Source organism: Sardina pilchardus, chromosome 20 (assembly GCF_963854185.1).
Source record: "Sardina pilchardus chromosome 20, fSarPil1.1, whole genome shotgun sequence".
Taxonomy (NCBI): domain Eukaryota; kingdom Metazoa; phylum Chordata; class Actinopteri; order Clupeiformes; family Clupeidae; genus Sardina; species Sardina pilchardus.
The window spans coordinates 12249150-12265370 of record NC_085013.1 but is presented as its reverse complement, the minus strand read 5'-3'; the positions used below and the strand labels follow the sequence as shown (position 1 = coordinate 12265370).

The window sequence follows — 16221 nt, the reverse complement described above, 5'->3', positions numbered from 1 at the left end:
GCATGAGCCAAACGGGAGTTGGGTTCCAAAAGAGAACAGTCGGATTCAAATCCTGGGACTGTTCCCCACCTCCCGGTGTCCATCTCCATACACTGGCTTCTCCCCACAGTCCCCCCCACCCCCACCCCCCATCTTCTTCCCATTCACCGCTCATCCATCCATGGAGCCAGTGGTGAAGACAGCTCGGGGGGACCGGGGGCCAGCTGTCTACTCGGGTTCCACATCAAGCGCGGCAGCCCTCCCACCGAGGCCAGAGGCCGGGCCAGGCCTGGTCAGCTTGCAGGCAGCCCAGCGAGGCTGGGGCCCCGTGCGTGGCACAGTGCGGCGAGGCTGGACCGGGGTCAGTTCTTCCGCTGCCGTGCCGCTATCGATTCAGCTGTGCCTCACTTGACTTTATTACAGTCAACTGTCTGCAACTACAGTCAGCGGTGTTATATTATACCGGACAATTTCAAATCATCGGTGCAAAGCCGCCATGCTAAAAGCAGCCTTGAATGTTTCCTTTGTAACTGTGAGCAGTGCAATTAGCTGTAATTCAGTCAATGTGCTGTGCGATTCTCAGCCTTGGTACTGTTATGGATGTCATTATGAGCTGTGCCCCGATTGACTGACCCATGGCCAGACCTTATGAATTTGCTTGTGCAAAATGAGGTGCGAAATGAGCACTGTCCGGCTCAGAGCATCAGCTGCCCCAGTGGCAGTGGGGTCTCCTCCCACCTCTCTTTCTCTCTCAGTCTCTCTCTCTCTCCCTCTCAACCTCTCTCCCTCTGAAGCTTGTTGATCCGACCATCAGAGGCGCCGTGTCGGACTATAAATAGCCTGACAATCATTCTCCCCCAGAGGCCTGCTGCCACGGCTCGCTGCCCCTAAACACAAAAACACACTCGTATGTGTTCTCTCTCTCTCTTTCTCTCACACACACACACACACACACACACACACACACACACACACACAAACACACACACACTCTCCTTCACAGCTGGGAGTAGAGAAGTGACCGCTCGACGAAACTGACCGTCTGGGTTGGAGAGACGGGACTCCCACTGACTCAGAAGCACTGACCGTTCCCCCTCATGTGGAGCTGAATGGCCCTTGATAGAACTCAAGTAGAGATGAACAGAATATCTCTCCCTCCCTCTCTCTCTCTCTCTCTCTCTGTCTCACCGTATTCTACAGTGCTTCCATCTCTCTATCAGTTCCACTCAAACCAAGGAGAAAAGGAAAAAAGTTCCCTTTACTGCTGAAAAATCTTCCACCGAGTCAGACTTCTTCGGCAAGAATTGATGCATTATTAATGGGTCCCAGAAATAGCACACCATCCCTGCCGAAACAGAAATGATAGGAGGGCTGCCTCGTGAATCTAACAGAGATGCCAAGGAGACAAGTCACCTGCATCAAGTCCCTTTCCCCCCTCGCTCTCTCTCCCTCCTCCTCAGTCGTCTCCTCGGTCGTCTCCTCAGTCGCCTCCTGCTCCATGGTGCTGAAGGTCATGTGAGGTGGGTCAGGAGCGGAAGCTGCGGCTCAGTCATAAAAGCCATTAGGCAACGACCGGCCAGTACACCTGCCTGATTGAGTCCACAACAACAAGTGCTTCTCGCCAATCACAGCAGCACAGGGCAAACAGATTGCAACAGTGCGGAGAGAGGGAGAGAGGGAGAGAGAGAGAGAGAGAGAGGTGAAGAATAAATAGAGGGTGAGAAAGAAAGTCAAACATGATCAAAAGACTGATAAAATGCTCATTTATTTTTCAGTAGCTATTGAGTACATTTACACTTCAAGGTTCGCAAGTGGCCTTGTGGGTAACAAGATCAAAGGGATTTTGATAACAAAAAATAAGAGGACTAGCGTCCTAGTCAGGCTCCACACTGCACCACATGAGGGGGACTGCTTTTAAATCATTCAGATAGTCATATTCTAAACTCACAATCACATTGATTTAACCTGCAGAGCATGGAATTACGAAACAAACGTGTTCTGCAACAAAACGTTTTGTCTGCAATCACAGTGTTATGTCTAACGAAAAGCAGAGAGGGGCCTCCTCTACTGTAAAACACATCATGTCAACTCTCTCCCTCGTTAGCTAGGACGCTTTAGCCTCTTCCACTGACCATTCCACAACTCCCTGCACCCTAAGTGCGCAACTCTCCTACCCTTATCTTTGGCTTACATAACAAGACGTTTTGACAGGAATGTCATCTTCACTCAGAGTCAACCGTCCCCCGTCCGGGGTGTATGTGTGTGTCAGATCTCTCATTGATGGGGTGTGACACTGCCTAAAGAAACGAGAGCAATTCTGTCAGCGGCTCCGAGAAGTCAAGAGCATACATTTAATGCAGGCTTGCCATCTCCCAGTTTCGATACAGCCTTTATCTAAACTGTGTGTGGTCAGACATCATCTGAACAGCTGTACTCTGTCAGATAACAGAACCCGCATAAACGGAACCCTGGCCATCTCCCAAATTCAAAGAAAGGGATTTTCCCCCCATTCACAGGTACTTTTTCATTCAAGTCACTAGTCAGAGTAAATAAAAATGACCACCCTTAAAAACAAGTCTGGTAGAATGCTTATACTGGGCTTGAGGTACGAGGTGGCTTGCGCCAAACTACTAACTGAAATGCAGTGCACTGCTGAAGAGGTCACACCAGAAATCATTTGATGACATTGTGACACTTGCTGGAGAGGGAGAGCTGACGTCCTTGGAAATTCTCTGCTTTGAGGGACAGGCATTAAAATTGCAGGAACAATCCTTCAGCGTCTCGGTTTTAGGAATTTTTCCACCAACACTCATATGATCGCTTGCTCTATAACTGCACAATAGTTCTTCACAAACTGAACTGAACTGAAGAACTGAATTGACCCTTAGGCTGCACAATGTAGTCATAAGAGCTCTTTGTGAAGCATTCTTGGACTGGACAATACAGGACAGGACTGTATTATGCTTAGCAATCCATGTCAAATGGATATGTTCCTGGGCTAATCCACTGGTATCAAGACGCTGTCTTGGGAGGGCATTATGAATTGCTTTCCTATATTGCCTCTTAAGACTGTCTAGTCTTAAAAATCTGCACTGTTCAACAAAAGCTGTTCCTAGAATATGGGTATTGTGCTTATATCATGTGGCTCGACAAATAAAAAAGATCCACAAACTGAAAGAACATGATCCATCTCCACTATGGCAGACCAGTATTTACTGTAGTATCCTTTACCTTTACCCTCTTACACAATATATCAACAAATTATTGTGTTGTATTAATCGGATTGATTCACTTGGTCAATCTTTTATGAAGACAAATACGTAACCTTTGATTTTCGCTAGCCATACCATCAAAACTCAGAAGAGCAGGTTCTCCACAGGGATCTCTGAGTGAGACAGACAGACAGACAGACAGAGTGCATGCTCAGGCGAGATGATCCCAATGCCTCAAGCCTCTTGGGAGCCCGACGAGATGGCCCTCAGAGAGAGCTCATTTTCACGCCAGCTTTTTACATTCAGAGATCAGTGGAGGGGGTGTCAGGGTTTGTCGCATTTTTATTTTTAGCCAGTGAATCAGAGGCGCGTCTGATGGGGGGGAGCGAGGCATCCCCCTCCCCACACCCGTAACAACGCCACTGAGAGTCGACTGGAGAGTCTGTCACTCTTAACAAGAGGCTGTCCTCCTCTCCCTCACCCTCAAACCTCTCCTTCCAGAAGGGGCCACCAGCACTCATTTCCTTCAAATTCTCTTCACAGTTGTTTGAGAGGCCATCACGACCGGCGGATTACATTTAACAAGAAATCAAACGCTGTTTGAAATGTACAAAGACTCTGGAAAGGGGATGGACAAGAAGAAAAAAACTTGACAAAAGCAATAAACAGAGTTATAAATTGTGCTTCTCTGAAAACATTACCCAGTAGTAATGGAAAGGTATTCTCCTTTGTATTTGAAATAGCCTGGAGAATATGCATATGGGGTTAATGCTTGAAGGTTGCTGCCGGAAATGTGTATACATCTTAGCCACCGCCATGTACAGTATAAACACACACTAGCGGTCCCCTTACACCACATTAATAAACCCCATAAATCAGAGCCACACAGACCAGAGATCAAACTGGTATGCTGTCAGCAGAGATGCGACTTAGAGGGATTGCGTGCAGCATTTATTTACCGGATGGAGGTGTTAGATAAATTCAGTGTCATACTGCAAGACAAACTGCCTGATGCGTAAAATCACAACGCAACTCCGTGGTCTCCAAGGGAATATCAGACGTTGGTTTATCAGAAAAGAGTAGTTCATTTCAGCTGAATTTCGTTTCTGTTTATAGCAAACGGAGTTTGTAAATCTCCCGCCCTCCCTCACACACCCACGCCCACACACACTTGCTAAAGGCAATGGCAGGGTTGAAATTAATCAACTAAACTTAAAATGCTGCAAAGTGGCACAATTTTGTCAATTACAATAGATTTGATTTGTACAATGAACAAGAACATAGTATTACATATAAAATCAAAAGTCACTTGTCTCAAAACCTCAACCTTTGACCAGTGTGCCAGTACATGAAGTCTCATCCTTCACGCCTGTAACGGAAAAGTACAGAAACTAGGGAAAGGTGAGGGGGAAAAAAACGAGCGAGGTGAATGGCAGGCGGGATATGGTCATTCATCATTTCCCAGTTCATTTTCGAACTGACTCTCTTCGAGACGGAGATGATGAAATTGTGATGATCTGTTATTCAGCCATCCACACCCTTCCTGTGACTGTGACACTCACATGAGCTTGTGTCTAATACTTTACGTAGGCGTTGGAGGAACTACCACCGTTTGATGCAAGTGGGTTGACACATTCCTTTATTTATTTTTCTGCTGATAAGTTCGACAAGGAAATCTTATCATCCTCTGCAATGATTGCTCTTGACCACTCGTACGCTTTTAAAAGCCTGCCAGTGCCCAGACACGTCTATGCACCTTTGTTAAAGTACTCCATTATGGCATTTCCAGTCCGTCACCTAATCCTAATTGCAGTGACAACAAGGTTCTCTTTTCTACGGAAATGTTATACCCTGAGGATATCAAACAACTTCAAAGTCCTTCAGGAAGGCTTTGGCAAAGTCGTTATGCAGCAAAAAACCTGTACGACTTAAAAAAAAAACCTTTTATTTTACATACTTTATTTGGAATATCACTGCTGTCTTACAAAAAGCTTTAAAGATTATTGTTAGAGTTTTGCGCTGATTTTGATTTCTAAATGTTACGCAATTAAAAACCACAGCACAGACTTCAATTTCACTGAAGCTTGGAATGTTCGGATGATATTACCTCTGGAATGGAGAGAGAAAGAGAGAGGGGTAATCTGACAGGACCAGACTAAGACGTGTTTCCAGAGCGAGCTCTGAAAATGAACTGGTTGCTAAGCTACACCCCTGCAAGGCGCTGACATAAAGAGGCAATCTCCTAGTTTCCCGGCTCCAGAAGCTAACACTCAGATCAGTGAAGGGCCTGAGGGACAAACAGGCTCAAAATCACAGACTGCGGTCAACATGCAAGACTGAGGTGGGGGCTTATACATACTGCATGAGAGCCTGCATTCAAAGCCATGTATCCAAGTTAACATTATCAAATAAGAAAGGCATGGCGCTCTGTAGCAGCTAGTGACTACATAAGTGGTTCAGAGGTTACAGTCGGTGGTCACTATGACTCAGATCTGTTGCCACAGAGATCAGCTTTATTTAGCCTTGCATGCAGTGTTCTGGTTATTTAGCCTACTTTTGATCAGAAATGTCATTAAGTGTAAATAGTCAAACAGGACAACAAAACTGTCTGCCAACCTATGTGAAAGTAGAATTATGTTGACTTCTACAAGAGATAACCTTTAAGACTAAATGGGTGCAGGTGTGCACAATAAAGCATTTGAATCATTTTGGTAATACTATCAAAGGTGCTATGCGTAAGAATTTTAGGTTCAGACATTCAGAAATGAACTACAAAATAGCAATGGAATGTCAAAAAATAGAGTTTTGACCATGTCTCTAGCTACGAGTCTCTATGTTTCAATGATACATCAAGAAAAATGCAAGTGTTTGTCAAGACTTTCCAAAAACCTTACAAAAGTAGCACCCACCCAACAAGTTAATTCGAACAAAAATGGGGAGGTGGCTTTTTACAGTGACACACAAGAGTGATCTCCACTGTTGAAGGTATTTCAGCCCTCCTGGTAGGCCGACTTGCCTCTAGCGGATAAACCAAGTCCCATAGCAAACACACCTGCTGGATTGGTATAATAATTAATTGGGATTGCACAGAGGGTCTGTCCCACAAGACCTGAGAGATTTCAAAAAGCCTGCTTCCCACTGTAAGTGAAATTAATGTTAAGACCTGCCCGCCTAATAGATAAAACAATATTTCAAGCAGGTCCATGGTTTTTTTTCAAAAATATTTACTCTAAACTTAACTCCATTACCACTTTGAAGCACTAAAAGGGGCTAAGAGAAGTAAAGGTCTCTGAGGGCAAGCTTCATCAGACATCAGTCTCAAATTTGGCAATGACAACCCTGTGGTGACACAGCAAAACAGCAGCAATTGAGTCAGCTTTGCTGTATGTTGGTCAGACTGACCTCACTACAAACCAGAAACGCACACAGAACCAACTAAACTTGTCCCCCGTCTGTCTGCATAAACTGGCATGGGTCCAGAGATTCATATCACCCCCTGGGCTGGCGGTGAATCTGATCAATACTCATTAAACTTTATCTTCAATTCCTAGTATCCGAGAGGAACTAAAATATTTGCTTTCGGTAAACATTTTTGGGACCTTGATGGTGCCCTATAGCCTGGCGTCTAAGTTCGGCTGGATTCCGCGCTAGGTGCCGTAGGTGCCCTATAGTCAGAACAGCCAAATAAAGAATTTGGATGAACCAGCAGGGTACAAATGGAGTGACCATTTGTCCTGTCTGGGGGGCAGCCATTAAAATCAAAGCACATAATAATAGTTTATCATCTAAGCTTTCTGTTGCTTTATGACAGTAATTAGAACTACTAATGAATGAGAATTCGTGGTGGCATCATTTCACTATTAAGCCACTTCAGGTTATAACCTACAATTCACATTTGAAATGACACAACTGCCTGGCATTGCATCAAGACTCCATCATTCTTTTCATATGCAGGAAAAACAGGTCAGAAATGCTTGTTATGAACAAGTAATGGCCTGGATCTCACACACCAGGGCAAAAATAATTGCCTGCTGACAGGCTAATAGTTTTGGTCATTAAAACTCAAGCTGCACCAGCCGGAGTGACCCATACGCGTTCACGGCATCGTCGGAGGTTGCACCGTGCCGCACCTCGAAATCAATCAGTGGTAGAGGTCCTCCCGGAGGGGTACCAATTAAATGAGTGAGCCAGAGGAGGGTAGTATGAGCGTCCTCTGAGAAATCCGGGCTTAACCATGTTCCACCTGCTGGGCTCTCCGTGGACACAGGGCAGGGGACCCAAGCTCACTCTTATTACCAGACCACACCGCTGCTTGCAACATAGTGCTAACAACAGGGAAAAAACAAAGAGATACTTTTAAGCTAGTCTGTCTTAGCTTTCTGCAAGGATCCAAAATACATGAAATGACTCTACCCTGTAGTGCAACACAAGGCCAAAAATATGGGCAGCCTCATCCAGACGTTATCCCTACCAAAAGGGGTTCTTCAGTCCTCCTCCTAGGTGCCCCCTGCTCTTCACATTTGTCTGTCCCACTCTGCATATCTGACTTACTCTAAGGACTTTAACTTGATTTGGCCAATCAAGAGCATTACTATAATTACACAGACTTCAATCAGGTGGCCTTGGCAAAGGCACAGATTGTCAGTGCGGGTGGGTCGGGGGGAGTGAGGAAGGATCAGGATTGAGAACCCCCCCCTGTCTTACTCCAATCACAACTTTCATTCTCACAATAATCCTATCAAATCCACACTGCATCTTCATAATGAAACAGGGAGTGCAGGGCGGTGTGTCTTCATCGGCGTTTTATGGACAAAAGTGGCCTGTCAAAGCCAGATACAAAATCATGTCTATAACCAACAACACTCAAGGCTGTGTGGGAGCAGCTGAGAGGTGAATAAGTAGTCAAGCTGAACAACCAGCTGCTTGTGTGTGTGTGTGTGTGTGTGAAATCTTTGCTTGCAAGAATAGCAATTTCTGCTTTGATGAGCATGGCACCCTTCAAAGGTCAACAACAAGCAGCCAGGAAGTGAGGAGATGCAACTCAAGACACAAATCTTTGCCTCAATGAAACGTACTACTGTTGATTAAAATGTCAAACAGACATCGCTGCTCCTCCCTGCTTTAGGATGTAAATGTGCATGCTCACTAAAGCTCATAGCCAATTCCTGTATGTGTGAACACACCCATTCTCTTTCACTATAAACAGTCTCTGCACATATCAGATCTTGTTTGTTTACTAAATGCTAGGATTAGACTTCTTGTGTTACATAATGAGGATGTGCCATCTGGTTTTAAGTAGTAGTAGTAGCCTAGTACTGGATGGCCCCCAACAACAACAACAACTTGATCATCCCTCCACTGATTTCCTATGGCAGGCATTTCCTTATGACATAAACAGGAAATGATGTCTCTTGTAATCACATAAGTCTGTTTCTGCTACTGTATGGCACCACCCTGCCATCACGACCCTGTCACGGATTTGCACACCTCTGCTCATGTCCTAAAAAGACATTGTGGTTTTCAACTGTGATAGCAAACAGAGCGGTTTCTATTTTAAAGACAGATTGAGACTGTGGAGCTGGCAGTCAAAGCAGGGGGAAACGATGCCAGGGCAAAGCACATCATTTATTTAGCACAGCTGAATGCAAGGAGAGCGAAGGCCTTGTGACATAATCTAGGACTAAATAACAGTTGTAGCATTGGAGGAACTAAAACACTGTATAAAGAGTAAAAAATGCCTTAGCTAGTGTCATAGGCACAACAATCATGCAAGATAGGATCGTATTGTTCCTAACTACTTGTGTAAACGTCATGTCATTAAGTGTAAATTTGATCTTGGAATGTATATGCGTTGGAATAAAATGGAGGACAAAGCCCTCATATAGCAAACAGAAATGGCTTGGTTTTTCTTGAACATCAACACGAATGTTTTGTGACAGCTTTGTTTGACAATGTCCTTGACCTGTCCATGTCAGTGAAGAGAGTATGCTTGACTGTAAGTGTAGACCTTGTGACATTTAAAACAAAGGGGTTCAAACACAAACTCTGCTAAAAGGAGTTTGGCAACAACCACATGTTGACAGAGAAAGAGGAACGGCATATTGTTACTATGATTAGTCTCTAAAGTAAAGTTTGAAGGTCCACTTCTACATGCAAGTGTTGTGAATACAATCAGTCACTCAGATTGGTCTTCAACTTCAAATTGGGCAAACTGATATACAGGATCACTACGATCACAGAAATTACATCATGGTGAGCAGGTGGAAATATGGTTGCACATTCAAATCCAACATCACTTTAATATCTAAATGGTGGCCAGGGAAGGTCTGAACACAATTTTCCATATTTTCCTTGGTTAACCCAGCAATTTACCAATTGACCGAAAAAGTGAAGTGTCCATAGTAACAGCCATACATAAATCATTCTTGTTTTGCATATATATTTGTATACCCTGCCAGGAAAAACAAAGTTGAACTGCCACATTCCAGAAAAAGTAAGAATGAAGAGGAAGGATGGACACGTCTCAACATGTAGTTAATGAGCTTATGGGCCACGGAGTCCAGAGGAACACCTAAACCCAGGCCCTGGGTGTGTACCGTTTCCCCACAAAGGAGATAAAAGCAGACAGATGTCCCCCACTCTTACAAAAGTAGGCTTACCATAGGCTACTCCCACCCACCCATCATGGGGACTGCTGCGACTCTTGAATGCCACGGTGCATTCAATATTTAAACAAAGTGTGTGAAATAAAATATAATTTGGGCGGGGGGTCAGACAATAACATTGTTAATGGAGCTACAAGATTGAATGTTTCGGCTACAAAGTCTGAGGCCTGGACTATAAACCACTTGTTAACCCGCCCAGCCGGGAGGACTGCTTCCCATTACAAGTACCAGCGTATTCATTCATTCATTCATTCATTCATTTTTCACACTAATATTTCGAAACGTGTTCGTTCACTAACTGTAGGCCTAATTGATGGCTAGACGCTTGCACGAATCGATGGACGAATGTCGTGTAATCGGTTTAAAACCAAGGGTGATTGAGAGAAAGCTGGTATTAACTTAATAGTTTTAAGGGATACTGAAAGCTTAAAGACGGGTTTTGTTTAGTCCAACTACAACGGAAATATAACTTGACAAAATCTTGATCTTGGCAGATTTCATTTGCATTCGGTAACGTTCTGAGTCAAACCAGTGACGACGACAAATCATGTCACGTCAAGTCCAAATACCGAGTGAAAATGTATACTGCATACGACGGCTAAATTTGGAACTTGGAAGTAATCTAGGACTGAGAAAATGTTCACGCAATGCGAGTTCACGCCCAATCAGGCAGCTGGGGCACTACCCTGCTGCTGTCGAGCCCAAATTAAACAAAGTATCATTCTACTGTTGGACGTTTTCGTACAATTACGCCTTTATTATTGTGTTCACATAGTTTCTCGCCTATAAAGCATCAAAGTCACAGTTTCAGTGCTGCGACCTATATTTGTGGAGTCGACTGAAATTAGCGCACAAAGGCGCAAAATGCCAGCCTTTTTAAGCTAATATACTCTCTTGAAGCACAAAACACCCTAGCTAAGTTGCAGCATACCATAGTCGCTAAGATTACTCTACTGTGACTTGTTATCAAATGCTAGTCAGCCTAATTGTCATCTGCGAGCAAACGGCCTGACAGACTTTGGAAGAACGATTGATTCAATCCTACAACGTTAATCGTCCAAGGATCTGGTGACAATGATGCACTTGTAGCCTATACCACACATATGCTGAGTGAACATGCTGTTAGCCTGTTTTGCCTACAGTATTCTGTAATAAAAAGTGAATACGTTAGCCAACAGGCTAACGTTATCACCATTATTATCTTGATGGTCAACACCATACTCTCAACATCTCAAGTAGAACGCAGAGCATCATGTTAGTACAAAGCTGGCCTATGCGTTTGGATATCCTCCAGAATTGTGTCGCCAACATAATATAGGCTACATGGAAACAAATAGTAGCTAAAGACATTCCGTACGGTTGACGACCTGTTAACACAGACATGGATGCGATTTTAGTCCAGTGTTAGCTCCCTAGCAGGCGACAGCAAAGGAATGCTGAAATGTTAGCCAGCACAAGCTATCGTCGAGCCAGTCGCCTCAGAAGCACACAGACAATGCGTGCTCATTGCTCATTAAAATTCGTTTTAATTTACCTGATCAAGAGGGAGATTAATGAATTCACTGATCGGCCTCAGAAGAGTGGAGCCTGTGCAAGATGATGTTTCAGTAGCCATGATTCAGATGTGAATCTTTGCTCCCCTCTCCCTCTCAGACAAATCCCAGATTTACTCTCCTCCTTTAACTACTGGCTAGTGTTGCTTGCTGTTACTCAACTGACTGGCTGTCAGTCGAGGAGCAATGATGTAGCCTCAACGACAACAAAGGTACATGGGTGGAGTTACGAGTCCAGCCTCCCAGCCAACCCCGCCTTCGCACAATTCAATCACGCTCAGTGATTCATCCCTGAAAGATGAACTTCGATATGTTTATGATCTTTTATGCTGAATTTCCAAAGCTAAAAGGAAAGCAAATACAGCTTAAAATTGTTTGGATGGAATAAACCATATTTGGTTTGCTGGTTTGCTCATCCACACTTTCAGCCTTGACAATTAGGTGGTGGATTGTAGAGAAGCGGATTATTTAGCCAAACGCTGTCTGGGTGCTTGTTTGGGGAGACGACAATGCCTCTCAGTTGACACTTTCATATAAAATCGTAGGCAAATGTCAGGCATGTGGTGGAACATCACTCCAGAGTTATATTGCTATCTGAACGTTGTAAAGGCCAAATTACAGCGAAATGGTGCCACCTGGTGGTTAAATTTGGTTATAGGCAAGAAAAAGATCAGACGCCAAGGTTTTGATTATGCCCAACATTTAATCATATCTCTATTCATGGGGTTCATCAGGTTCATTTCCACAGGTGTATACAATCATAAAATGGATTAACACACCTGCGGAAAGGGACCTGATGAAACCCATGAGTAGGCTAAATTAATAAACAATATGTATTTTATCATAATGTAAACTGTTAAATAAACATTGATATGCATGATATTATGATGACGCCTTTAGCCTTCATATTTGCCTTTGAAGCTGCTTTGGTGAACTTGTAAAGATTGTAAGATAAGTCCTGCAGCTTTCCCCTGCACTTGATGAGTAGAGCCATTTCCGTTTTCACTTTTCAGTTCCCAATGACACACTTCTATCCTTTCCATTCTTTTAGGTCAAACCAGTATTGCACATGGCAAATGATAATTAAGTCGCCCTCTCTCTCTCTCTCTCTCTCTCTCTCTCTCTCTCTCTCTCTCTCTCTCTCTCTCTCTCTCTCTCTCTCTCTCTCTCTCTCTCTCTCTCTCTCTCTCTCTCTCTCTCTCACTCTCTCTCTCTCTCTCACATGCAACTCTCTCTTGCTCTCTCTAATACCAGTGAGAGGTGGGCTACCAATACACTGAGACAGACAGAGTGGCAACAGGTTCATCACAGAGCTTATAAGTCGTCAAGACTGGACTGGAATTGCCTTTTAAAGCAACAGTTATGGCGTTAGATATTGTTATAGTTAGAGTAAGTTATGGTGCCAGATATAGTTATTAGTGGTGCAGTGCAAGGTTCATGAGGTTGATGAGAGACTATAACTCTTGATCTGTATTTTGTTGCTTGCCAACTAGAATTAGTCTTCTACACTAGTAAGAGTGGTCTTGTGCTCTATATTGACCAGTAACCAATTGCTAAATTGAAACCAGTGGCAGGCAAGCATTGGCCATCAACAAACCAGCAATGTTCTATCGTGAAGAGTTTTTCCTCTCCAACAGGTGGCGCCACATACATATTCTTGATGCTTTTCATTTCAGTGCCACCTTTACTGTTTTGTGGCAAGTGGGTGTGGAAGGCTGAAAAATGAGGAAGACACATGGGCCCTTGTATCAGGCTATATTGTAGAGAATGAGATGTAGCTATTTGATATTGAAATTAAATAAGAAGAAGTGACTTTGAATCAACACAACCGGTGTTCATGAAACAAAATGCTGATTGAGGCACAGAAAGAGAGAAATGTTAACATGTTAGTCTCACAAATAAGCAGCACAAGAATGAAATAAATAAATTCAATCAAATTAAGTCAGACAATATCAGTTTAGGATGCTTTTAGGATGCTTTATGTAGGAAAAGAGAACATACCTGGAAACTGTTGAAGCATCCATGTTTGACAGAAGGTATGTTTACTGGACATGGAAGCAGTAATTTCCAGTCCAACCTGACTCTTAAAGAAGGCAGTGTTAACAGAAATGAAATGGTGTTTGTGCATACTTCTCCCACACCCTCACCATGGAAAAGTATGAAAATGTTTTTCCCCTTTCATGTTCTGTCAACAAGACAACAATTTCATCTCTTACATAGTGGTGAATGTATGCTTGCAGCCTGATTTAAGCTTGCAGCCTGATTTTATCAATGATTACTCCTGGTGGCACTGAAAAGGTTTGCTTATGTGAATATACCTGGTTGAGTTTTCTTTCCCTCTAGGATCATTAGGAGGACCAATCCATCTGAGTAATTGAGTAAATACAAACCTCTGTTACTACTGGCAACCACAGGGCACCTGCTTAGCACACAGGCCCATAGATGAGCAGAGTGAGAGAGAGGGAGGGAGGGAGGGAAAGGGAGAGAAAGAGAGAGTATGGGAGAGAGAGAGAGAGAAGTCTTTTCACTGTGTGCTCCGTGACTCAGCAGATCTACGGTGAGACTGTGGTAGTGGTAGTGGTGGTAGTGGAGAGAGAGTGTGTGTGTGTGTGTGTGTGTGTGTGTGTGTGTGTGTGTGTGTGTGTGTGTGTGTTCAAGGGAGTAACGACTGAATTATTTACTCAGCGGCGTCAGGAGGACCCACAGAGAAGTCTTAGAATAGTGTGCTCAGAATATAGAACGACCACAGTCCGGCTTTCCCACGTTGCACCGATTCCAATCCAGCTCTGATGAAGATCGAGGGAATGAGCACTGAAACGAGACATTGTTCAGAGCCGATTTATGGCGAGGTCTTGATAACGGCTCATCTTGTGTATTTACCCAACTGTAATCATAGGGTGGAAGTGCCAGCTAGGATCCTCACAGAGAGAAGTGCTTTATTGGTAATAAAAGTCGAGTGTGTCAAATAAATGATTGCTCATTATTTTGGTCGGATGTTTGATCGGGTTTATTTAGAAGTCTGTACAAGTATAATGTTCAGGTCTTGAATTGTAAGGGGCTAGACTGAATATTTTTGGCATAACATCTTGCTGAAGGATTTTTCGCTATAGTCATAGATTATTGAAGTGTTCAGTTTTATGAGTATTAGCTGTTTCAGAGACTTTCTTGGTACTTTCTGTCCATGGTGAGCTCTTATATAAACCCCTATTTAAATTCCACTGTGAAATATCCCATGTAATAAAAGACAAGTGAACTTGGAGAGAGAGAGAGGAGAGAAAGAGAGAGAAAGAGAAAGAGAGAGAGAGAGAGAGAGAGAGAGAATGTTCTCCCCTGCATTCATTACCATCCACACCGTCATCCGCTGGTGATGTAGTTCTAACATTGAGAACACTGAGAATAAGAACCAATTAAACTGCCTGCATGGAAAGGCGATGCCTTTGCTGCTGTAGTGTCTCCATGGCAACTTTTCCTTGCCTCTGATGAGAGAGGGCTGCGATTCGGGTTCGGCTCTGTGCTTCCTCCACGGCCCCTCTGGCATATGGTGCAAGAACTCAGTACTAGATCACAGCTTTCACTGGGCTCTCTCTCTCTCTCACTCTCTCTCTCTCTCTGCTCCCTGAGCCAGAGGTCACAAGATGAACATATTTGTGCTTGTTTGTGTGCCGTGCATATGCCTGCTTGTTTGGGTGGTACTGCAGTGTTTGGTCTTTCTCTGTGTCTACGTAGAAGTGTGTGTTTGGGAATGACACTACAACAAATATTTGCCTGTTTATCATTAGCCTGACCCCATGTTTTCGTAAGCTAGCAAACAAATATGTGGCCCAACAGGTTTACTTTAGAGCCCGCCGTGACACACATCAGAGTTATCACGCCAGCTATTCACTGTGACCTAATATTCAAAATAGGGTGACAAAACTGTCTGCCACTTCAGATGCTATATTCGGGTAAACATTTTTTGGCTGTGTCCAGTCCATTCTCTGTCACTCTCCTTATATAGTAAAGCTTTTTTTCCTTCTTCTTCAGGCCGGACCTGGGCCCCCCGGGAATTCCTTTCTATAGTGATGAGACAGGAAATCTTTTTGTGTAAAGAGTCAAAGCAGAGTTCAGCCACAGCGAAGTCACTATAAATAGCCCGGGGTGATGGGCGTTGGGGTGTTTGTTTTCTGTCTGTGTCCCTGTGTATGACAACCCTACAGCGGATCTCTTCTCCTAATGCTAACACAAATCTGAAATTATCCCCCCTGTGTTTACAGTGCCATTTTTCTTCTGTAATTAGGGACAAATGGATTTCCTCAAAAGTCGTGTGTGAGAGAGAGAGAGAGAGAGTGGAGACTGAAGAGTGTGTAGAATCTAAAAACAAAATCTGTTGAGTTTGCTGTTTGCACCTCCATAATTGCTATACAGCACAGACAGCAGTCTCGGGCTGTACTGGTATTTCTGCCCCTTTGCAGTGCCATGCTGGAGTAAAGGCAAGCGGAAGGAGATGATTCACTGTAAATTATGGGGGTGTTCAGGGATTACTGTAGTTTTTACAGGATTTGTAGGGAGTGCACCACCACCACCACCATCACACTGCTGTGTGGTGCAGTGGCTTCAGTCAGATGTGTGAAACAAAGAAAAATGAAATGCCTGCACCACAGTCAGTCTATGCAGTAGAGAACTGAGCACTCCCTATTCTTTGTGAATGAGTGTCTGCAGCAAAATGTGCATATGCCTCGATGCAGCAGAGGACTCTAAACATCCGCAGCCCGACCTTGCTTGTCAAGACTCCCCCCTTATTATTCTGCCCTGTCTTCAGACAGATTTACCCTC

The 16221-nt window shown here is 43.9% G+C and overlaps 1 protein-coding gene across 1 annotated transcript in view; it reads right to left on the bottom strand.

Moving 5' to 3' along the window:
* Positions 1-11556, bottom strand: part of mboat2a (membrane bound O-acyltransferase domain containing 2a) — a 56473-nt gene extending 44917 nt beyond the window's left edge. Inside the window, exon 1 of the mRNA XM_062522854.1 lies at positions 11391-11556. Coding sequence (XP_062378838.1) covers positions 11391-11471 — 81 coding nt within the window. The 5' untranslated portion in view covers positions 11472-11556. The remainder of the gene's footprint in view (positions 1-11390) is intronic.
* Positions 11557-16221: the final 4665 nt, after the last annotated feature.